At 39.7% G+C, this 26,396-nt stretch overlaps 1 protein-coding gene across 1 annotated transcript in view; it reads left to right on the top strand.

Annotated features, from left to right (window-relative positions):
- LOC126235161 (G-protein coupled receptor GRL101-like) overlaps nucleotides 1–26,396 on the top strand; it is a 364,334-nt gene that overhangs the window by 183,421 nt on the left and 154,517 nt on the right. The window contains exons 12-15 of the mRNA XM_049943894.1: nucleotides 30–149; nucleotides 3,068–3,179; nucleotides 8,412–8,486; nucleotides 14,512–14,655. Of these exons, the coding sequence (XP_049799851.1) occupies nucleotides 30–149; nucleotides 3,068–3,179; nucleotides 8,412–8,486; nucleotides 14,512–14,655 (451 nt within the window). The remainder of the gene's footprint in view (nucleotides 1–29; nucleotides 150–3,067; nucleotides 3,180–8,411; nucleotides 8,487–14,511; nucleotides 14,656–26,396) is intronic.

Raw genomic sequence — 26,396 nt, 5'->3', positions numbered from 1 at the left:
TGATTTTGTATGACATTATCTGTTCACAGATAACTGGACGTGCCCTGATGGGACTTTCAAATGTAGAAATGGTCCTTGCCTGAACAATTCTTTAGTGTGCAATAGGAACATTGATTGCAAAGATACTTGGGTGGATGAAGATCACTGCCGTGAGTAGCCATTTATGACAAAAAGTATAGCTTCTATACTTTTATAAAGTTTGCCATCTATTATTTTTTTTACAATTGCAAAATGAATGAAACTAAATAAACATTGTGGATTATTATAAATGAAATGAGGTGTTGTTGTTACAGCATTCAGTCTTAAGACTGTTTGAAACTGATCATTTCTTTGTGCTTCAAGATGTGTCCTATCAATCTTTTAGTGAAACTGTGCCACAAATTGCTTTTCTCATTGGTTCATTTTAGTACCACTTCATTAGTTTGATCTGTCCATCTAATCTTCAGCATTCTTATGTAACACTACATTTTGAAAACTTCTCTTCTTGTGTGAACAGTTCATCTCTCATATGTATCACTTTCATATAAAACTACACACCAGACAAATCTTTCTTTACACTTAAATCTGTATTCATTTTAGCAAATATATCATTTTCACAAATTCTTTTCTTGCATTTGCCATATGTCAGTTTATATCCTCTCTATTTCATCCATCATCAGGTATTTTGCTGCCCAAATAGCAAAACATTTCCACTGAGTTTAGTGTCTCATTTGCTACTCTGATTTCCTCAGTATTGCCTGATTTAATTTGGCTACATTCCATTATCCTTGTTTTACTTTTGTTTGTGGTGATATTATCAGTCAGTATGAAAAAAATCTCAGTGATAAGCCCTTATTTATGGCTGTCGATGGATATAAATGATAAGTGGATGATTATAATAATGAAGTCATATAGCCTGGTTAGCTGGGAGTCATTGAGGAGGAAGTTCAGCCACCTAATTGGAAAGGTTTTACATATCCTTGTAGCTCACTGTTATCTTTCCTTTGCCAAGTTCAGAGTCACTTGTTAAGTTATCTGATGCAGTGATAATAATAATAATCCCCTTCATGAACCAGAGACCTTGCTGTGGTGGGGTGACTTACATGCCTCAGTGATACTTATAGCTGTATAATAGCTCCAACCATTACAGAAGGATATCTGTGGAGAGGGCAGACAGACATGTTTCCAGAAGAGGCACAGCAGCTTTTTTAGCAGTTGCAGGGGCAACAGAATGGGTGACTGACTGATCTGGCTTTGTATTGTCAGCCAACATGGCCTTGCTGTGATGGCACTGTGAACACCATGTGCAAATGTTCATAACTCATATGAAAAGGTACAGTGCCAACTCTTTGTCTGACACTGCCTTGGATTGGTTTCTCTCATCATACCATTTCATGCCGTTTGGTGATAAAAGTTAGGTGGAGCTACACCATGGGCAACAGCCAAGGACACTGTTACAATCCCTGTGTCCTTCGCCCAGACATCAACCTGTGCAGCACAGTTTTGGTTGTTGCCCCGAATGGATTCCAGTTATCACTGCCAGATGCTGGCAGCGGCCTCTCTGTGACATCTGCACAGAGGATGGCCTCTGTTCGAGGCACTGCGATCAGCTTTGCTTTTGCATGGATGGCTGTACGCCTCTCAATGTCACACTATTACCTCCAAGCCCATCCAGATTGGGTGTCACAACACCTGCTGCTGCATCAGGGCATCCATCCTTGGTGGCTGAACCAACAGTTCCTCTGTTCCTTTCAGTGCCATAATCAGGGATTCTGTCTCCCATTCGTGAGCAATCACTGATACCAGTGTCATCAGCACCGTGAATACCATCACCAGAGCCTATGTCCGAGGTTGACATTGAAACAGCCCTGATATCGTTGGTGTTGCCATATGGTTTGACACGGGAATGTGGGCGCAGAATGTGTCTGCACCCAAAGCAATTCAGACCATGTGCTCCCTTTGTAGGATGCCATGTTAGCCAAAGCCCAGTGAACAAGGATGACAGCCTGGATGTCTCAAGAATCCGTGGTCTCCCTGAAACAGGCCGAGCGTGTGGCACAGCACCGAGCCCACCACAGGCCCCATTCTGTTTAATGCTATCTGAGCTAAACTTGGCTTCAATTCTTTGTGTGTGTTACTACAGTTATTTGTGTACATAATTTGTTCCTGCTGAATGTTAATTAAATATTGTGTTCAAGTTGTTAGTGCTTCCATGGAATAATGCTGTGTTCTGTCTACTAGTTGTGTTGTACTTACACCTAATCATAACACCTCTGTACTTTAATATCTACATCCTTATCTTTGTTAAAAGTAATGCAGCTCCCTAGGTATGATCTTCAATTACAATTTTGTTTCAAACTGGGTACTTTTTTCCCTCCTTCATGAAATGCCATTATCTTAGTTTTATTTACACCTTCTTTTCAAACATTATTGAAGAGTTAAATTTTAAAAACTGTCTGTCATAATTTCTGTCATTTAACATTCTTCGTCACTTAAAGTGATGATTAACAGACCATTTTCTAATTTTTGTGGACTGGAATGATTCAAATTTAATTTCAATAAAACTTACCAATGCTCATGCTACCATGCTCATATGCTAGATTAGCCAGTCTGACAGGTGACCATTTTTGTCTCTTGTATGTCTGAACTGTGTGATGTGTAATTGTAGCACATAGTTTACTGTCGTGGGTTGTCTTATGTTGTAAAACATGGTTTTGTTGATAATAGAAGGTTAATGACAAGTATCACATACTCTGTTGTTGTTCTCCTCCTCAAGCCTTCAGCCTAAATGTGCTTCCCATAAGATGGTAATTCTTGATGAAATTACATTTCATATCTCAGCATATTTTATACATAGAATGAATAAAAGCCATGATTGTCTCATTGTAATGTTTGCATTACTTTTGTGTGGCATTCAGGGTAGTTGGTGAAAAGTATTTTAATTACAAGTTGCCACTGCATGTGGACACTAATCCTGTAAACAATAATTTGCAATGTAGAAGGATGAACAAATACCTAAACACAGATACTGTTACCAATAATAAATAATTGAGACTGTTCACTGAGATTTACTATTTTCTTCATTTAGCATTTGAATGCTGTGGTGACAGTCGCTGCTTCTGTCTGGACACAAAAATTAACTGCAGTACTCTTGGCCTGAAGACTCTCCCAGACGGAATTGAAATTCAAATAAATCGCTTGTGAGTATGTTGTATGTCATTTACAATTTTATTTAGTCTAGAGTCTGTTGACTGGATTAAGTGAAAGGATTGTAAACTGAAAAAACATTCTACTTGTTGATATCAATAATGTCCACATTTATAGATCCTGGAGATGTTTATGTGACATCAGAAAAAATGAAACTTTTTCACCTGTACTTTTAAAAATTGTAAAGATATACACTCTGCTCGTTATTACTTTGAAAGTAGTACACCTCCAGAAAAGAAATAACTTTATTTATTTGTTTTGAGTTCTGCAGATCCATATGAGAATATATCTCTGGATATGGAGTGAGTCAAATTTGTACAAATTATTGCTTAGTGCACAAGTACATTGTTCTTATCACATACTTGTCATCATATAATCTTACATATGAGTTATCATACTTGACTTCTGAATGAACATGCAGTTATACATACAGATATACATACATTTCAGTTTTAAAGTACTCTGTGGATAGACAAAGAATGATGGTTGGGCCATAAAGGCCACAAAAATAGATTTAAGGATACTCAAGAGGTATTATGCATTTTGGCTTAGAATTTCGTCTGTACTATAATAAGATCCATCTAGAAGGAACTGCCTCAGATTTTCTTTAGACTTGGGTATGTTTCCAACCACTTCTTTAATTATTGCTGGAAGGGCATTAAAAATCTGGATGCCACTGTGTAAAACCCTATTCTTCACCATGTTCTTTGTTTTTAGATCATAATGAATATCATGTTTTCTTCTGGTGTTATAATTATGGTACACACTATTAGTTTTAAATAAATTGCTATTTTTTTAAACAAAGCACATCAAGGGAAAATATATTGAGCAGTTGTTGTAAAGATTTGAAGCTCTCTAAATAGATTTCTGCATGAGTGCCTAGAATGTACTCCACACATAATTCTTATGGCTTGCTTCTGTGCATGGAACATTTTTCTTACTATCGGTTGATTTTCCCAGAATATTACTCTGTAGGCCATAAGTTGATATAAATAGCCAAAGTTTGCTGTTTTTATTGTGGTCATCTCCCTACTGTCTGGTATGATTCTCAAGGCAAATGTTGCTGAGCACAGATCTTGAATATGGTAGTGCCACTTAAGTTTGCTGTCTATATGCAGACTCAAGAATTTGGAGGACTCAACTTTTAGAATCTGATGCACCCATTTTTGGATTCATTTCATTGGTAACATTTGTATTAGAGGAAAAATGGACATAATTTGTCTTTTTTAGATTGATGGAAAGACCATTAGTTTCAAACCATTTTGTCATATCTGCAAACGCCTTATTTACTATCTCATTTGACACATTCCCCGGTGTATTATTAACTGCTATGGTAGTGTCATAAGCAAACATGGTGATTTTCCCATTTTCTGTGCATAGTGGCAGATCATTTATAAATATTAGAAAAAGAAGTGGGTCCAATACTGAGCCTTGAGGTACTCCAATGGCAATGGAGCCCCAGTCTGAAGACACCTGGCCACCATGCAGTCTTTCCATGATTACTTTCTGCTTTCTGTCACAGAGATAGGATTCAAGCCATTTGCCTACTGTTCCACTCTTTCCTAGGGTGTTGGCTATATTCAATAGAATACGGTAACTTACACTGTCAAAAGCCAGCCCCCAGGCTGTGGCTAAGCCATGTCTCCGCAATATCCTTTCTTTCAGGAGTGTTAGTTCTGCAAGGTTCGCAGGAGAGCTTCTGTAAAAGCATGTATTGCATCCTCAGTTGATACCCCTTTTTGAAAGCCAAACTGGCTACTGCTGAGGGTGCTGTATTTACTAAGATGCTCAACCATTCAGCTGTGCATCAATTTTTCTAGTACCTTAGAAAAATTGATAGTAATGAACTGAAATGAATTTGTAGCATCAGTCTTTTCTCACTTTCTATAAATTGGTCATATAAGTCCATATTTTAGCCTGTCAGGGAATACGCCTTCCTCCATTGACATATCACAAATATGGCTAAGGACTGTACTTATTTCTCTACAACAATATTTTAATAATTTGCTGGAAATGTGATCAACTGCAGCAGAGTTTTTACTTATTAAAGACAGAATTACTTTTGCTGTATCTTCCATTGCCTTTTTCAGGACACGCATCTCATCTAGTTATCTAGTTAAGGTGTTACGCACAAATTCTGTAACTTTCTTTACGGAACCCAGGCATCCTATTTGATTTGAGACTTTTAAGAAATGATTGTTGAAAATATTAGCCACTATTTCAGGACCATCCACTGTATTGCCCCCATTTCTTAAACTAGTTATTTCTTTGGCAGCTGATCTTTTACCAGTCTCACTTTCCACATATTTCCATATGGTTTTCATTTTGTTACCATATTTATCAGTTTTCTCTTTGACGTACATGTTTTTTGATTTCTGTATCACTGTCCTTAGTAACTTAGAGTACACTTTATATTGCCTCATTCTTTCAGTATTGTTAGACATTCTGGCTGATACATACAATTCTCTTTTTCTTTTACATGAAACTTTAATGCACTGGGTAACGCATGCCTTAAATGTAGCGTTAAACTGGTTTCCTATGACTCTTTTCTTTGGAAACACTTCCTCAAAAGGATTTGTTATTTGATTAATAAACACATTAAACTTTGATTTAACATTTGTTGATTTGCATACCTCAGAACAGTCTGCTAACTGCAGCTTCTGCATGTGTGTCTAGTGGAACTTGCCAGCAACAAATGAAATAACTTGACAGATGTGTTTGTAAACAGATGAGAAAAAGAGGTTACTGAAGGAAGAAGGACTTTTTGGGAAGTGACAGTGTGGGCTGTGAAATGTGAATCCTTGTGATTCAAATCAAAGTTCGCATGCATCATACAGTGTCATGCTAGTGATGAATCAAAAATGTGCTGGCTCTGGACTTCTATATTTTTTTGAAAACTAATGCTAAAACCCAGGATGGAATATAAATACACACACACACACACACACACACACACACACACACACACACACACACAAAATAGTAATAAATTCCAGAAAAGTGATAGCTTAAATTAGTGAAATGAGGAATCAAGTTCCAGACTTGATCTGGCACACAGATTCACTGCATTGGATGTGAACTTATCAGCAGGGAGTTAAAGTTTCTCTCCAAAAAAACTTATGTTGAGCACTGACATAGCTATTCTCAAGCCTATTCTTTCTTTCATAATTGCTAGTTATGCAGTACACAGAACTGAAACTACATGCAAAGAACAAATTAATAGCAGATTGAAACTAAAAGGTGCACTATGAGTCATTCTCGAATAGCACTGTAAAAATCTGTCCACAAACTGCACAGATCTTGGGTCTGGTTCTAATTTTCTACAGATTTTAATATGTCAGGTGAATAAATCTTACTACAGTTTTTACATAAAACTACAGAAAGGTTTTTTATTTTATTTTAATATGAGAACACAGAAAAGCTGTTAAGATTTTTTGTATGTTAGTAGGACTAGAAGTAGTGGCAAAACAGAAGCCTTAGTAGATGTTATAATAAACGTGTCAGTCACAACCAAGAACATCATTATTCTTAGATACAGTGCAATCAAACTGCTTGGAAGGATGTTTTAAGAAAGGTTATGGTGATTAATTTTTTATTATTTTTTATTACTTTTTTTGGAGGAGGGGGCAGTACTGTTATGTAAAATGAGGGTTGCATTCAGGGGGAGGGACAGTTATGTAATTAGATAAAACCTTATAAACGAGATACTTGAATATTTTCATTTGTATGAAGAGGCATAAATAAGTGATTTATTATCTCGACAATATTATGAATAGGATAGATTGTAACTCATCATATAGTGGAGATACCGAGTCACAGGCAGGCACAACAAAAAGACTGCTAAACAAGTAAGCTTACTTGTTTAGCAGTCTTTTTGTTGTGCATATCTGTGGCCTAGCATTTATCCTTTCCATAATATTGTCAGCCCAGATTTTCCATTGTTTATTATCTTTGGAGACAAAGTGACCATGTATTAGTGCTATGAATAAAATAAATAAATCAGCTAAAATGTAACAAATAATAAATAAAAATGAGATATGTTTTCCTTCCCTTTTGAATGGGCCATGTTCAATTACTGAATGGATTCTTGTTAAATCAGATGAATTGTTTACCTACAATCACAGTATCTGTTTCCACAAAGTTTGAATTTAGAATAAATAATCAAACCAGTTACACATCCAGAAAAGCATAGTGATAGGACACTTTTGTGAATAGATTGTTTTCTTAAAGATAGCTGTGTCATTAATTTTTACATGTAGTTAATATTGGAATCCTGTCTCAGCATTTTCTTTTTTCAACTGATAATGTTAACATAGGATTTTTTCCTCATTTTATTTTTATGAAGAGCTCTGTTCCATTATAAGCAGTGATCAAACTTTCATGGACCTCATCAAAATATTGATTGTAGTTTTATTTTGGACATCCTATTGGAAAAAATATTATGAGTATACTGAAGATGATGCAATGGATTTATGTTAGATCAGGTTGAGATAATTCTGAACAGTGGCTCCAAGTCCAAGTCAGGTGCAATGTGATGCAGTTCTCTCAGAGCAGAGATGGAAGAACTGAGCAATAGGATTGGAGTAGGTTGTAATAGAGTATGTACACTGCAATTTTGCCATTAAAGATGGGAGTGGGGTAGGTGTCATAAGAAACAGTATTGTAAGAAAATACATTTGTATTGAAGAAGAGTCTCACCAAGATGTTGGGGATATTGAGGAATAAACTGAAAGCTGCTCTAGGCCATACAGGAAGAGTAGTGAATATAACAAACCTCATTTTAATATATGACTTTAAGAAAATTGCAACACTGGCAGAAAATGTGGCTGATGAGATCCAGGACAAGAGAAAATTGTGTAATAGGAAATAAGTTACACTCTTATGTTCTTTAGAAGACTCTATAATTGGGTGACAGGAAAGTAATCAATCAACCCCTTAAATTAACCATGTCTGATCCATTATCAAACATGCTGACCCTATACCAATGCAGGACAAAGGCACAACATAAAGAAAAAGAAGGAGAGTCACTAATTCCAAGGTGACTCTGTTACACTTTTGCAATTAATCCCTACTAATCTGATTTCCTTCAATTCTTTTCCCTCTTTTGCCACTTGAAGAGACCTTTTAATCAACATGCCCATCCCATTATTATTACATATAACTTTACTTTAGCTGCATGACATGCTGTGTTCCTCTTCACACAATATAGGTGTCTTTTCTTTCAGCTACATGGCCAATAACTTGCTGAACTACTCACTCAATGTTGATACCTTCTCAAAACTAGACCGGCTGTTATACTTGTAAGTAGTATTCATCTGTCCACACCTTAAAAATATTATATTATACACCAGATGGTCATTTCTTGTGATATAATAAGTCATATTTTGAATATTTAAAACCTTTAGTTTCACATACAAGGATGAATCAAATAAAACAAGCCCTTTTTAATTTGAAAGTCTACTGGAGGTGTGACGTATTTGCACTTTTACAAACATAAGAGAAGGTGTATCTGGATAGGAACACTAACTTCTGAATGCCTTATTTTCTGTGTGTTCAGTAGCTGCTGCAATAAATGAGAGAGAGCGCATTCTGCTGTTACTCAATGCGTCATACTGAATTTTCTCATGAACAAGAATATTAATGCTGCTAAAAATACTCACTGGTTACTCTAATACCTCATAGAAAGAGCCTTTTTATAGCCTTTTGTGAAGGGTTAATCTTAAGAGCTCAAGAAAAAATGATAGCATGTTAAAAACATGACCAATTTACACCATCCCTACATCAGTACCAAAGCACAGAACACCAAGGTTCTTTGTGATCCTGCCTAAAGTGACAGGCAGCTAACTGTATTTAGAATCTCCCAGTCACTTAAAATCAGTTATGAACACATTCAGACAGTCATTCATGGTGAGTTGGGATTCCAGGAAATGTCAGCTCATCGTGTTACAAACTTGCTGAAAAAAGAGCAGAAAATTTTGCTGATTAAAATTGGTTCATCATTCACTCCTGAACAATAGCTGTAGGAAATCTAGAGGTATCAGTGTAAGATAAAAAAAAATGCCTTCCATAGGTGAGTGTATTGAAATCCCAATGGTAAACTGCTGAAGCATTCAAAGCCAGAATTGGAAGCACTCCTGAAAAGCTGTGAAGTTCACGTAATACTATGTACAGAAAGCTGGTTGAAACCTGAAACTGATAGCAGTGATTTTTGGAGTAAATTTAAGTGTATATCAAAAAGATAGGCAAATGGGAAATGGAGGTGGTGTATTGGTTGCAGTAGACAAGAAACTCAAATCCACCGTGATAGAAATTGAAGCTGCATATGAGACTGTTTGGACAAGATTCAGTATCAGGGTTGGCATAAAATGATAATTGGATCCTTCTGTCGCTCACCTGACTCATCTCCTGATGTAACTTAAAGCTTTCAAGAAAACCTTAGTTTGCTTGTACATAAATTCCCAAATCAGTAATGATCAGGGGAGACTTTAATCATCCAACAATTAACTGGAAAAATTACAGTTTTGTTAGTGGTGGGCATGTTAAGGCATCCTGTGAAACATTACTAAATGCCTTCTCTGAAAACTACCTAGAACAGATAGTTAGGAATCCCACTCATGATGAAAATATGTTGGATCTAATAGCAACCTGAACTCTTTAAGGATGTCCACATCAAACAAGTGACAATGATGTGAGTATGGCAACAATGATTACCAAGTACAAAGGACAACTAAAGCAAACAGGAAGATATGTATGTTCAGTAAACTAGATAAGAAATCAGTAGTGTCATATCTCAATGAGGAACCTCAACCTTTAAGCTCAGGGCAGTAGCATCTACAGGAACTATGGCTCAAGTTTAAAAGAGTAGTACTGTATGCATAGGTATGTAACCAGTAGAACAGTTCATAATTGGAGGGAACCTCTGTGGTGTAAAGCAACTTGTAGAGAAACAGAGACTACTGCATAATAGGTGTAAAATAAAGCATAGGACTATACATAGAGAGATGCCGAATGAAACATGTTTAACTGTCAAGAGTGCAATGTGTGCTGCTTTCAGTTACCACCATAGCAGAAAATTGTCAAATGGTATTTCACAAAATCCAAAGAAATTTTGGTTGAATGTAGAGGCTGTTAGTGGCACCAAAGTTAGTGTCCAGTCCCTAATGAATGAGATAGGAGCTGAAATTAGGGGTAGAAAAGCAAAAACTGAAATGGTTAAATTCATTTACAATGTTCCTTTACAAAGGAAAACTGAGGAGAATCGCCCCAATGTAATAAACATACCACTAAAAAGATGAATGACATAGGCATTAGTGTCAGTGGTGTTGAGAAACAACTGAAATCATTAAAACTGAACAAATCTCCAGGGCCCAGTGGAATCATTGTGAAATTCTATACTAAATGTCAGTTAGATCGTCTTCTAACTATAATCTATCATAGATCCCTCAAACAAAAAACTGTACCCAGTTCTTGGAAAAAGGCACAGGTCACACCTGCCTACGAGATGGGCAGTAGAAGTGATCCACAAAACTAACGTCCGATTTTCTTGACATTGATTTGTTGTAGAATCTTAGAACATATACTGAGCTCAAACATAATGAAATATGTTGAACAGAATGACCTCCTCAATGCCAACCGCCATGGATTTAAAAAAAATCGATAATGTGAAACACAACTCAAATTTTTCTCACATGACATAGTGAAAGCTTTGGGTCAAGCCAACCAGGTAGATGCAGTATTTCTTGATTTCCAAAAATCATTTGACTCAGAACCACACCTACGCCTACTGTAAAGAGTACAATCATATGGGGTATCAAGTGAAATTTGTGATTGTATTGAGGGTTTCTTGATAGGGTGGATGTAGCATGTTATCTCGGATGGAGAGTCATTGTTAGATGTAGAAGTAATTTCACATGTGCCCCAATGAAATGTGTTGGGACCCTTGCTGTCCATGTTGATATTAATGACATTGCAGACAATATTAATAGTAATCTCAGGCTTCCTGCAGATGATGCAGTTATCTATAGTGAAGTAATATCTGAAAGAAGCAGCATAAATATTCAGTCAGATATTGATATGATTTCAAAGTGGTGCAAAGATTGGCAGCTTACTTTAATTGTTCTTCACAAAATTAAAAAAAAACATAGTATCCTATGAGGGAAAAATATATCTAAAAACAAAGATGATGTGACTTACCGAACGAAAGCGCTGGCAGGTCGATAGACACACAAACAAACACAAACACACACACAAAATTCAAGCTTTCGCAACAAACTGTTGCCTCATCAGAAAAGAGGGGACAGAGAGGGAAAGACGAAAGGATGTGGGTTTTAAGGGGGAGGGTAAGGAGTCATTCCAATCCCGGGAGCGGAAAGACTTACCTTAGGGGGAAAAAAGGACAAGTATACACTCGCGCACACACACACATATCCATCCACACATATACAGACACAAGCAGACATATTTAAAGGTCTTTAAATATGTCTGCTTGTGTCTGTATATGTGTGTGTGTGCGCGAGTGTATACCTGTCCTTTTTTCCCCCTAAGGTAAGTCTTTCCACTCCCGGGATTGGAATGACTCCTTACCCTCTCCCTTAAAACCCACATCCTTTCGTCTTTCCCTCTCCTTCCCCTCTTTCCTGATGAGGCAACAGTTTGTTGCGAAAGCTTGAATTTTGTGTGTGTGTTTGTGTTTGTTTGTTTGTGTGTCTATCGACCTGCCAGTGCTTTCGTTCGGTAAGTCACATCATCTTTGTTTTTAGATATATTTTTCCCACGTGGAATGTTTCCCTCTATTATATAGTATCCTATGACTATGACATCAGTGATTCAATGCTGGAATTGACCAACTTATACAAATACCTGGGTGTAGCACTTTGTAGGGATATGAAATGGAATGATCACATAGGCTCAGTCATGGCTGAAGCAGATGGTAGACCAAATAGAACTAACAGGGGATTGAATGTATATGTAGAAGGTCAACATGAATGGTCGCAGTTTTTTTTTTTTTTTTTTTTTTTTTTTTTTTTTTTTTTTTTATCTCTGGGATTGTGTCACAGAGATACTGAAGGAACTGAACGGGAATACTCCTGAAGGTAGACGTAAACTATCATGAGAAAGCCTACTAACAAAGTTCAAAGAACCAGCTTTAAATGATGACTCTAGGAATATACTAAAATCCCCTACATATTTCTCACATAGGGGTCATCAGGATAAGATGAGAATAATTGCTGCATGCACAGAGGCACTGAAACAGTCTTTCTTCTAATGCTGCCTATGTGAATGGAACGAGAAGAAACCAAATAACTGGTGCAATGGTACATACCCTCTGCCTTGCACCTCACAGTGGTTTGCAGAGTACATATGTGTGCATAGGTGTAAAGGTAGGTGAACTGAAGGATGTCAGTAAGGATTGTCAGAGGAGGTGCAAGGGGGCTCTAGTGGGGAAAAAAATAGTGGATGTGCATCGGATTGCTCCTGAACATCCAGCCTATAGCCCATCTTGTCACATTGTGATTTGCACATGTCTGGGCTGCTTAAGGAAACTGTTGCAGGAGAGTGCTTCATGGGTACCAGAGAGGTCCAATAGTACCTCAGTCAGGTACTGATATTTTCTTTGAAAATTGAATTAAAGTTTGATTGTCCTGTGGCAGGAGTGGTTCAGTTAGAAAAATAACAAAACAGTAGATCTAAATTAATTATGAATAATAAGAATTTTATTGCAGAAGGCTTGTTTACATTTGATCCACCCTTATCGTTAGCTTAAATATTTAGTAATGTCTATTTCAAATAGTGATGTCCTAGCAAAATTTCTTATGTCTTTCTGAGAATATATATAGCTAATAACTGATATCACACAATAATTCAATGATTAGTCATGAATTTTTATTTGAATCTGAAGGGAAGTGACACCACTATAATTTTTAAAATGATATATTGTTCATTGCCTTCTTATGAAACGAACTATGTGCTATTAGTAGTTATGCTTTCATTTGCAAGTTACTCAGCAAAATCAGATGATGATCAATTCATTAAATTTTCTGTTCAGTAATACGTAACTGGAAAAAAGAAGCTTCATAAGAACATAAAAGTCAACACAAAAGTAGTCATACTAAGGAATAAATAATGTTACACTGGCAAGTATTTGAAGTATTTATGTTAAATTAGGTTGTAAGCAAACCAAATAGTTAAATTGAGCTATAAGAATCATGCAGCATGTGATACAAGTTGTGTGAAAAAGTCTGTAATACATTTCTGTTTCTCATTAAAGGCATTTCCACTTAAAGGTTATGAAATAAAAGGTGTATGCAATAACCGTTTACAACATACCACAGTGGTGTAGGGTAAGTCAAGATGAACAATTTGGTAGAAACGCTTGTGGTCTGTCAAGCTGTAAAGAGCCTTAAATAACCCTATAAAAGTCACCTAATCTACAGCACATGTGTGCTGCATAAATTTTTAACATATTCTTACCCTAGTGTGCCACCAACATTCATTAACATAAGTAAATTAAACTTTAATTTAAATTTTCCTGTGAGAACAATGAAAGGAAAATATTTTGGAACACATTATGCAAAAACTAATTACATTTACAATTCAGTCTAAACTTAAACCTAACAAGCACTATTGTGTCATGGTTAGAAGGCAAGAGAAACAAAATGATTTGAATGATAATTTTACACCATTAAAATACATAAAATTGAACCATTGAAGTTGAATATTTTAAATCTAAAATACAATAGTGGCAATTGAAGATATTAATTTACTTCATAGTTCTTCATTTCTTTTGTTTATCTTTCTGCTATTTTTTCATTTTGTTGGTGTCCCTTATTATTGTGTATTCTAGCTTCAGTCACAGAAATCAGTGCTTGTTCTCTTCTGTTAATAATATAAGTTCATGTTTATGAAGGATTGTGAACTGATATGAAGAGTCATGTACCAGTGCTTACTAAATTATCACTTATTTGTAAGTTTGAAAAATTATGATAATTTACATAAAATTTCTTCAAATAAAATGATGTCCTAGTTCTTTATATGCTTTAAAATTTTTATGGTTTTTTTTCTTGTCTATGAACACTTCAGATAAATCTGCTTAAGAGAAGACATTAGCATTTGATTGTATATATTGTTCCTACCTTCCCCAAATTAAAATTATGCTATACCCTAATTACTCATGAAAGCCACTGCTGTAATTATCTTATGTTGTGCTCTGTTGTACATCTCATAACACTTTCATGAAAAATTTTGCTATAATCATGTTTAACTTCCTTTTATTCAAAGTATACAATTACTTATTACCAGTTGTTACATACATTGATAATTTCACAGGGATCTGACAAACAACAGTATTTCATGGCTACCTCCAATGATGTTTCGTAATCTGTGGCGACTGCACATCCTCAATTTACAGAATAACAAGTTATCTGTAATTAGCAATGGTACATTCTTTGGATTACCTAAACTTGGAACACTGTAAGTTCAGTTATATATATATTCATTTCTTCTGGTACTATATAATGGAAATTTTACAGTGGAAATAATAACAAAAAATACCAAAGGGCACTCCTCCTCCTTCCCAACTCACCTCTCACTATTGATTCATACACAAGATTTAAAATCATGTAACAGTGCAGAGACCAGCCACTGCTATTGCTACTGCTCTTTTTACTGTGCAAGTACACCGCTCCAACCCCCCCCCCCCCCCCTCCCCAAATCCCCTCTCCCTCTATTTCTCTCCCTGCAAGTAACCTGGTTGCAAAATCAGAAATATAGAGATTTATAGCCTCATTGTCAGGATTTTTGTTTTACTTGAGAGTCTCTATGAAAATTTCGAGATGTGCAAAAAACTAAAGGACATGTAACTAATTTTATCACTGTGTTTTCTCACAGTACTCATGATGAAAATTTATCCCGTTTTGAATTCAACTAAAAATTTTTTTAAATAGTTTGTCCATTCTACTGTTGACTACTGTAACTAGTTCAACATCTTCTTTCGAACTGCCAAATCTTCTTCCATGCATAAAATTTTTCATTGTAAGCAACAGGGTACAATCACAGCAGGCCAGATCATAAGTTTTGTTTTCCCTTGACTCCAGGATCCACACAATGAGGTTAGCATTAGGGATACATTACTGTGATGTAGGCTGATCATCTGGATTTCTGTTGTTGGTTGCTGCTTGTAAAACTTCTTATGAAATTTTGTAAACTTGTGATTGTCATTGATTTCTGCTGGTAAAACTTCTCAAATAAGCTTTATAGGGATGTACTTGTGTACTAATAAGAAGCAACAGTTCCTTGTTCCTCAAGAAATACAACTGCATGTCCCATTTCAAGGAGATTTTTTTATCACCATTTTCTTTGTGACACTTGAAGACCAATTGAGTTTCATTGGAAGACATTCACTGGGAAAGTCCGCAATATCACCTGATAATTATTTTCTGCATTGAATTGATAAAATCAGGTTTCTCACAAGTAGATGTGTTATATGTACATCTAGAGTTGTATTTGTGGACCTTGTGTAGAATTTCTTCATATTATTCAAAGGATATACCTTATTCTCCTGAAACAAATTTACATCGCTCAGAAACTATCATCCAGTACTGTGAACACAGCAAATGAACCAGCCTACATATTCTCTTTGGATTCATTATAAGTCAGCATGTTTTTAACTGTTTTCTCCATTCTCCATGTGCTGAAATTTCTGTCTCTTCAAGAATCCAAAAATTGTTGAAATACTGCACTGCTAGACAGGACAGAGAAAACTCATTACAAATAATTTCAGACAACTCGTAAAATGTCATCGCATTCAAACAAATTGTTCTCAGCTTTATCCTGACGATCTTGCATGGTTGGAAACTTCACAGCCCTTCTAGTAAAATAATAAGCTGAATGAGTTGCAGTTATGTAGATTATTACTGAAATACATATTGATAGTTGTATTTTTTCTCTGTTTCCTGTAGCTTGATAAATATGTATTCAGTTATACTTTTGTATGTTGTATAAGTACCATGAGAAACTTCCCTGCAGGTCTGAGGGTTAGAATAGGCTCGAGGTATTCCTGCCTGTCATAAGAGGTGGCTAAAAGAAGTCTCCCACTTTTTGGCCTAATACATTATGGTCCCCTTTTAGGCACAGTGTCCGAATTTTTCTGAAGTGCGGGTCACTTGGGGAAGAATGCCTTATATGGCACTATGATGTTCTGCACCTGTTGTTGTCATGGCACTGCAACTCCACCAATATTCCAGCTGTTTGAGTGAGGACACCTTACAAGGTGCATACTCTCACTGTCCTCTTTTGCCCCCATGACAATACTTGATTTCGACGCACCCAGTATCCAGCAAGGTACTCAGTCCATCATGGAGAGGTTGTCATGTACCCTCTTGATCGTAGCCCCCTGGCTACACAGGGATCACACTGCTGATGCCTGAGCTGCAACCTCCCCACATATGTCATGGAGCAGATGTCCATCATCTTGGGGCATCAGGACTCACAGCAATGGTCATCATGCCAGGTGGCCTTTGCTGTGGCTGGGTGGTGCCTGTGGGGAGAGCCACTGATTAAACTGTGTGGCATCAGGGTGGATGGCCTACAGCGACGCAGACCAAGTTATCTTTTGCTGGGGACCGAATGATCCCAGCAGTCTCTAAGAAAGGAAGAGTAGAATTTAATGCTGAAAAATATGACCCCAAATCATTCCCATCCCTCACTACACCATGGCAGGAATGCAGGCCTATACAATGAAGAGAGCCATATTTGCCTTGTTATTTAATGTGCGGCAGAACTGATGGGGGCTCCTTTCTGGCTACAAAACCTCCTATTTTTTTGTTGAACACATGGAGGATACGTATGAGGAATCACAGCACTGTCCAAAATGTGCAATAGGTCAGTCATGATTCAGACGGCATCCCTGCCCAGTCATGGCCATTATTTGCATGTGACAGGATGGGTGATATTTCGATTGGTCACTCCCCATAAAGGCCGCAACATGGTCCAAGGAATTATTTTTTATCGTGACCTCCTGTTGAAGTCCAGTGACAAGTTACACTCCAATTTAGAATGACGGGGTGTTCACTTCGTCCAGCACATCTATAGGGGGCCTCAGGATAACAGGGTTGCTACTGATGCCGTCATCTTGGCCCCTGAGGCTGATTCCTTACCTGAAAAGGTCAAAGTGATGGTATAGCGATGTGATGTAAATTGATATGTGCCTCCCCCTATGCTGTGCTTTTAAGTGCTGGTAATTCTGGAACATGTCCTTCCAGTGCAATTTTAGCACCACATGTTGAGATTGTGGATGCCCACTGCATCCGAATACTCCATGTGCCCCTTCTCCCACCTGTGTCAACTGTGGAGAGCACCACTCCCGCTGCTCACCAGACTGAATGGTACTTCAAAAGGAGGAGAAAATTATGGAATAAAAGACCTTGGACAGGCTGACTTACTGAGAGGCTAAATTGAAATATGAAGGTTGAACTGTGTTCAATTGATATCATCTTACACTGCCGCTACGATGATGTTGCATTCATTGGTGATGGTATGCTCCTCATCTAAGCCTCCTCCTGTAGGCCCTCAGGGCTGCCCATTTACGTCCCCCCTCCAGGTGTTTGGCGGCACACCTTCCTTGCTCCCAAAGCTACTATTTTGGGAGCACTGCCTCCCTAAATGCTGGATACATTGGTCTCCTCCCCCCAACTGGAGAAGCACCAGCCTCCTCCAGCTCATCTTGCATGGAAGGGATCCCTTGGGACACTACATTCCACAGTCTCCCACCCATGGTAAAGGGGACACTACATTCCACAGTCTCCCACCCATGGTAAAGGGGACACCAGCCAGTAGCTGAAGGAGCCACTAGCTGCTGTTCTTCCTCTCTACCTGAAGCTACTTCAGAGAAGCCCTCCCAGCAAGCCCTTAAAGAGCAATGACAAGGCAAACAGACAAAGAAGAAGTCTGTTAAGAAATGAGACTCCAATGGTCCCCACACCACCACTTGTAGGGAAGCAGCCTACTCACGGCGTATAAAATTCACATTAGTCTTTCCATTGTGTGCCAGCCTAGTCTGCTGTAACTAGCTCTGACATCATAAATGTTGCGCAATACTATAAAAATCAAGTAAATAACCTGAAACGGTTCTAGCATGTCAGGAGTAATACTAAATCAATATGTGTTGAATATCAGTTCAATAACTTTAACCATTTTCGAAATTTGGACGTTTTTCTGTAAAAATCTTTGGCGCAACAGAAAAGAGCTAGATACTTAAAAATTTATATTTAGATTCCTTTTTCATAATAATTTAGTAGAAACAGTATTCTGGATCTCACAAATTAAAATTTTAGTTGAAATTCATGATTTTCTGGTTTTTGTCTTAAAAATTAAGGAAGCAAGATAGATTAAGTAGGCTAATAAATAAGGCTAGGATGTTTAAATTTAAGTAGAAGGGAGATTCGCTATAATCATAAAGATATGAGAAGTTTCAATTGAATAACTATAAATCTATAGCGATAGTGTATCTCCAAAGTGCAAGTTCAGAGCTCGTCTACTGCGTGTAGTGTAATTAAATTAATTCTCCCGCCCAAAATATTTGACTTAGCCACGTCAGACTTTTATTATGATTACTTACCTGTGTGCTGAATGTACATTTAAATTGAGAGCTTCATCGGCCATCAGCAAAGGAAGTGATGATTTATTCAATAACTAGAAGTGGTGCATTAGTAGCCCAGCGGCTAGTCGGGAGAGCCGATTTGATCAGGCGTTCCCTTAGCCGTCTGCACCGCGGCTTGATATATAAGAATGCTGCCCGAGGAAGAAAGGCCCCAGTTCTCTCCAGATGCTGATTAACGCACCATCTGTGCCGGGAGTCGCGTCGCATCGGTATCATTGCTATAAACAGCCTCGGATGCCGTAATAAGTTACTCGGGATATGCGTAACCATGAAATCATTTTCGAGTGAAGTGTTAATTCTGGGATGACTTTAATGATCTATCTTCAGTTTACGTATGTCGTATTTTCACGTGCCGCCATGGGACAGACATTCTACCATTATTTAGCGTGGCGTTTGATGAACATTATCATCAAATTATGGCGATCATTCATTTAAACATTTAGTTTGAACAGTTATAGTTGCATCAGCGCATTAGACTCTGAACTGCTCTGTTAGTCAGATTGTGTGGATTCTTTTTTTTTTTTTTATCTGTGACTTTCAGAATATAGGGAACGTTTTTACAGGATCGTTTTTGATTATGAATCCCAGACAATCTCCTAATTCCTTAGAGCTATAAGCTGTAGCTATAAGTGTATTTCTCAGATGAAGTGGGCACTAGGAATTCTAATTACAGGCTTCACGTTTTGCTAATCACTTTCTGGTTGCCAATATTGTAGTTAGAGAGCCAGTGTTGAGAACGGCAAAAGACAGCATAAATAAAAGGAACATTTTTACAACAATAAATCCACCCGCCGCCCCACATATGGTTAATCAGCCGGGAAATACATCTTTTCTACATTACAAACCAAATATTATTAACAGGTATTAAATTCCAACCGCCACCCCACAATTGGTGCATTGGATGGGAAATGCATCTTTTCTACATTACAAACCAAATATTATTAACAAGTATTAAATTCCACCCTCCGCCCCACACACTCCCTAACAGTTTCACTTCTGAGGATGAGGACACAGAGCTCCTTGACACCTCAGACTCAATGGTACTGGACACCAGCGCCCAACTGATGGCAGCAGGTGACTCTGAGATGTAAACTGCCTCCTTAGTCCCTTTATGCCTTCCCAGATGAGAGAGAGCATCATCCTCCAGTGGAATTGCGGTAGTTTTTTCTCCCATCTGGCTGAGTTATGACAACTATTAAGCATTACACCTGCTTTTTGTGTTGCCCTTCAGGAAACCTGTCTTCCCACAGTGCAGCCCCCCACACTTTGTGGCTATCAGGAGTACTACAAAAACTATAATGACTGTAACAAGATGTCAAGTGGAGTCTGTATTTATGTCCTTACCTCTGTATGTAGCGAACCTGTGCCCCCTTCAAAAACCTTTAGAAGCTGTGGTTGTCATGGAGAGAACAACGTAGGAAATTACCATCTGCATCATCGGCCTTTCTCCAGATGGTGAAGGGCCATGCCATGTATTGGCTCCATTAATTTCCCAACTCACCCCACCTTTTCTACTTCTGGGTGATTTTAACGCCTATAACCCCATGTGGGGTGGAACCAAATTGACTGGCCATGGTAAAGATGTCAAAGATCTGCTACCACAACTTCACCTCTCCCTCCTAAATACAGGTGCCCCCACTCATTTCAGTGTGGCACATGGCACATACTCAGCCATTGATCTATCGGTTTGCAGTCCTGACCTTTACCATCTATCCACTGGAGAGCTCACGATGACTTTTGTGGTAGTGACCTCTTTCCGCTCTTCCTTTCCTTCCCCCAGGATCACTCACCTGGACACTTGTTCAGATGGGCTCTTAACAAGGCTGACTGAGAGACTTTCACCTCCGCTACCACCACTGAATCTCTATTGCATGGCAACATCGATGAGGTGATCCAGACCATCACTACTACCATATTTGCCACAGCTGAATCGGCAATCCCCCAGTGGAACACAGTGCCTTAGTGGTCACCGGAAATCCATTAGAGACCGTCGGCGGGTCTTCCAATGTCATAAGTGATATACGCCACTGGAGAACCTCATTGCCTTCGAACGGCTGTGTGCCTGGGTCCGTCAGCTCATCAGATGATGGAAGCAGGAGTGTTGGGAATGATACATCTCCACCACTGGTACCTGAACTTCTCCTTCCCAGGTTTGGACCAAGCTAAGACGCCTCTGCGGATATCAGACCCCCGCAGATATATGTGGAATTTACACAAATGGAGCTTTATATACCAGCAAAGATATAATTGCATAGTGTCTTGCTGAGCTTTATGCTTGCACATTTGCATCTGAGCATTATGACCCCACCTTTTCTCTCTCAAAACAGTGCTTGGAATGACAATATCTAACTTTTGCTTCCCCCCAATGTGAGCCACATAATGCTCCATTCAGTGAGTGGGAATTTCTCAGTGCCTTTGCTGATTGTCCTGACATGTCTCCGGGGCCAGACTGTATCCATCACCAAATAATTAAACATATGTCAGCGGATTACCAGTGCCACCTGCGTGCCATATTCAACCTGATATGGACCGATGGGGAATTCCCGTTGCATTGGCAGGAAAGTATCATTGTTCCAGTGCAGGTAAGAACCCACTAGAAATGGATAGCTATTGTCCTATCAGCTTCAAAAATGTTCTGTGGAAGCTACTCAAACATTTGGTGAGCCAGCAGTTGTGTTGGCTCCTTGAGTCTCAGGGCCTCCTGGCTCCACCCCAGGGTGATTTTCACCAAGGTCGCTCCACCACTGACAACTTGGTATACCTGGAATTTGCTATCTGAATGGCTTTCTCCTGCTGTCAACACCGTATTGCCATCTTTTTTGAACTGACAAAAGCCTACTATACCACTTGGCAACACCACATCCTCACTACTCTGCATGAGTGGGGTCTCTGGGGTCCACCCCTGGTATTCATATGGAACATTTTGTCGCTTCACACTTTCAGAGATCGAGTCGGTGATTCACACAGTTTGCCCTATATCCAAGAGAATGAAGTACCACAGGGCTCTGTACTGAGTGTCCCACTCTTTTTAGTGGCCAGTAATGGTCTCACAGCAACTGCCTTCTTATAAACTGACAATTTTTGTATTTCCTTCTGCTCCTCTTCTATTGGAGTGACTGAACGTTGACTGCAGAGGGCCACATGAAAGGCACAGTCATGGGCCCTCACCCATAACTTTCAGTTTTCAGCCACATAGACTTGCATTGTGCACTTCTGTCATCATCATACTGTCCACGCGCACCCAGAACTTTACCTTGATGGCCGACTTCTTAATGTAGTGGAGACTTATCACTTTTTACGACTTGGCTTCCCCATATTCATCAGCTTAAGGAAAAACGCTGATGACATCTTAACATTCTCTGATGCCTGAGTCACACTGACTGGACTGCACATTGCCTTACACTGTTGCAGCTGTACAAAGCCCTAGTACAGTCCCATCTTGACTATGGAAGCCTGGCATGTGATTCAGCATCACTCTCAGCATTGTGGGTACTGAACATTTTTCACACTACTGCATAGTTCAACTTCCAATGGGGGCTTTCTGAATGAGGCCAGTGAACAGCCTCCTCGTGGAAGCTGGGTTCCTTCATTGCAGATAAAACAACTGCTTGCAAATTATACTGCCCACATCTGTAGTTCATCTCAGTATCTGAATTACTTTCTCCTTTTCCCTAACACAGTAATCCATCTCCCACAGTGGTGACTCAGACCAGGGATTCTCGTTGCAGTCCTTGTCCAGTCCATTCTCAATGAACTTGAGTCCCTCCCTCTTCTACCTTTCCTCTGGGTCCACTCATATACACCTCCATGAACGATGCCTCGGCCACATCTTCTTCTGGACTTACGGCATGCTCCAAAAGACTCAGTTCCCCATGAGACCCTCCACCACCAATTTTTCTCTATTCTCGATGAGTTCCATGGCTCATAAATAGTCTACTCTGATGGCTCAATGGTCAATGGTCGTGTTGCCTTCACTTATGTCCAAGCTGGACATACTGAACAGTGCTCCTTGCCAGATGGCTGCAGTGTTTTCACTGCAGACTTTGTAGCCATATGTCGTGCTCTTGAGCATATGTGCTCCTGCACAGGTGAGCCCTTCCTCATCTGTACTGACTACTTCAGCAGCCTACAAGGTCTTGACCAGTGCTTCCCACACCACCCTTTGGTAATGACTATCCAGGAGTCTGTTTCTGCCCTCAAAAACCATGGACATTCAGTGGCCTTCATTTGGACTTCAGGACATATTAGAATCCCTGGGAATGAACTTGGTGACTGGCTGCTTACCAGTAAACTTACTCTAGAGATCAGCACGCCAGAGAATGATCTCTGATTAGTCTTATGCCATAAAGTTTTGGGGTCTGGGATACTGAATGGTGCACTCTCAGTATGCCAAGTAAACTATGTGTTATCAAGGAAACAACAAATGTGTGGAGGTCATCCATGTGAGCCACTCGCAAGGACTCCATTTTCCTTTGCCGGCTCTAAATTGGCCATACTTGGCTGACTCATAGTCACCTCCTCGGTCGTGAGGATCCACCTGTGTCACTGTGGTTCCCACTTGACTGTGGTCCACATGTTGTTGGGCTGCCCAATTTTAGCCACCCTGAGGTGGACTTTTAACCTTCCCACCATACTGCCTTGGTGGCAGATGTAGTTTCACATTTTATTGATGATGAGGAGGGGGGGGGGGGGGTTTATCGCACAATCTAAGGATGAGCATCTGGCCTTCTCTCCCAAGCTTTCATCATCCCTCCATTGTAACTTTTCCACACTCATTCTTTGCTGTTTGTTTGCCTTGATGTTCACCTTTTCCCTATCTATGTTTCTTTAGCCTTTTTTTTTAGGCTGGAGATTTTTACGTGCTGCAGAGTTGCTGGCTCATTCCTTTTTTTATTCATGCGATCAGCAAGCACAGACCATCTGCAGAATTATTTTATTACCTTTTACTGTTTTTTTTTTTTTTCCTTTTAGCGCACTTTTTGCCCTTTTGTCTTGCTTCTTTCATTTTCTCTTTCAGTGTGGTTCCCAGTTAGTTTTCTGCACTTTTTATGTTCCCAGACTCTTTTGGAAAATGGTTTTAATCTACAACCTGTTTGAATGCGGAAAAATGACTACGATTGCAGGTTTGAATCCTGCCCCAGGCACGGATGTGTGTGATATTCTTAAGTTAGTTAGGTTTAAGTAGTTCTAAGTTCTAGGGGACTGATGACCTCAGATGTTAAGTCCCATAGTGCTCAGAGCCATTTTGGTACACAAAGGTACATGCACTGGAACCAGTGAGTTTGTGCAGTGCATGATGACAGTGATACAAGGGAGTAAACCTGAAGAGAGCATTTCGAACAGATGGAGGGGAAATTGGATAAGAGGGTGTGGCTGCAAGAGGTTAGCAGAAACTAAGTCCAAGAGAATTATGGGAATGAAGGAAGTGTAGCAAAGATAATTCCCAACTACGTAGTTCAGAAAGGGTGGGGGGTGAAGGATCCAGATGTTAGGGGTTGTAAAGAATCCACTGAAATTAAGCACTTGATCAGTAGCATGTTCCACCATTGGGTGGTCAGCTATGTGTAAATGAGCAGGGTGGGCGTAGTCCATTTGTTTTTGTACCACTCCCGATATCAATATATTTTTTTCTTTATTTGATCCTGTTTTGTTAATATTGCAAATATATAACAGTTACACAAAATAGGCAATTTATTATTCATTGAAATACACTCCTGGAAATGGAAAAAAGAACACATTGACACCGGTGTGTCAGACCCACCATACTTGCTCCGGACACTGCGAGAGGGCTGTACAAGCAATGATCACACGCACGGCACAGCGGACACACCAGGAACCGCAGTGTTGGCCGTCGAATGGCGCTAGCTGCGCAGCATTTGTGCACCGCCGCCGTCAGTGTCAGCCAGTTTGCCGTGGCATACGGAGCTCCATCGCAGTCTTTAACACTGGTAGCATGCCGCGACAGTGTGGACGTGAACCGTATGTGCAGTTGACGGACTTTGAGCGAGGGCGTATAGTGGGCATGCGGGAGGCCGGGTGGACGTACCGCCGAATTGCTCAACACGTGGGGCGTGACGTCTCCACAGTACATCGATGTTGTCGCCAGTGGTCGGCGGAAGGTGCACGTGCCCGTCGACCTGGGACCGGACCGCAGCGACGCACGGATGCACGCCAAGACCGTAGGATCCTACGCAGTGCCGTAGGGGACCGCACCGCCACTTCCCAGCAAATTAGGGACACTGTTGTTCCTGGGGTATCGGCGAGGACCATTCACAACCGTCTCCATGAAGCTGGGCTACGGTCCCGCACACCGTTAGGCCGTCTTCCGCTCGTGCCCCAACATCGTGCAGCCCGCCTCCAGTGGTGTCGCGACAGGCGTGAATGGAGGGACGAATGGAGACGTGTCGTCTTCAGCGATGAGAGTCGCTTCTGCCTTGGTGCCAATGATGGTCGTATGCGTGTTTGGCGCCGTGCAGGTGAGCGCCACAATCAGGACTGCATACGACCGAGGCACACAGGGCCAACACCCGGCATCATGGTGTGGGGAGCGATCTCCTACACTGGCCGTACACCACTGGTGATCGTCGAGGGGACACTGAATAGTGCACGGTACATCCAAACCGTCATCGAACCCATCGTTCTACCATTCCTAGACCGGCAAGGGAACATGCTGTTCCAACAGGACAATGCACGTCCGTATGTATCCCGTGCCACCCAACGTGCTCTAGAAGGTGTAAGTCAACTACCCTGGCCAGCAAGATCTCCGGATCTGTCCCCCATTGAGCATGTTTGGGACTGGATGAAGCGTCGTCTCATGCGGTCTGCACGTCCAGCACGAACGCTGGTCCAACTGAGGCGCCAGGTGGAAACGGCATGGCAAGCCGTTCCACAGGACTACATCCAGCATCTCTACGATCGTCTCCATGGGAGAATAGCAGCCTGCATTGCTGCGAAAGGTGGATATACACTGTACTAGTGCCGACATTGTGCATGCTTTGTTGCCTGTGTCTATGTGCCTGTGGTTCTGTCAGTGTGATCATGTGATGTATCTGACCCCAGGAATGTGTCAATAAAGTTTCCCCTTCCTGGGACAATGAATTCACGGTGTTCTTATTTCAATTTCCAGGAGTGTATGTTATTCATAGGATGGGTTTCAGACTATTAAGAATAATATCTGTAATTCATTTGGTTCTTATGGGAACAGTTTCTCTAAATAAATAGTCATGATTTTCCAAAAACTTTGTTTAAAAAATTATTCATATACAAACTTTTCATGTTTTGGAAAATTCCAAACTTAAATTGATATTATATCCTAAATTTGGTACCATAGTTTTGTAGCCAAGATTTTTCTGATTCGAAAAACTGTCTACTTCAAAATTTTTGTTGGGCTTAGGCCATCCCTGTGTACAGAGAAATCATCCTTACAAGACAGTACCCATAATTTTGCTACTTTCTAGTTATACAGCTGATAATTATACAGACTTACTCATTTGCCTGTTATATTTTTGTGTCTTTTCATTTTCTTGATTTTTATGTTAATATTCAAAATGTAATA

This window comes from Schistocerca nitens, chromosome 2 (assembly GCF_023898315.1).
Source record: "Schistocerca nitens isolate TAMUIC-IGC-003100 chromosome 2, iqSchNite1.1, whole genome shotgun sequence".
NCBI lineage: Eukaryota > Metazoa > Arthropoda > Insecta > Orthoptera > Acrididae > Schistocerca > Schistocerca nitens.
This window is presented reverse-complemented; position numbering and strand designations above follow the sequence as displayed.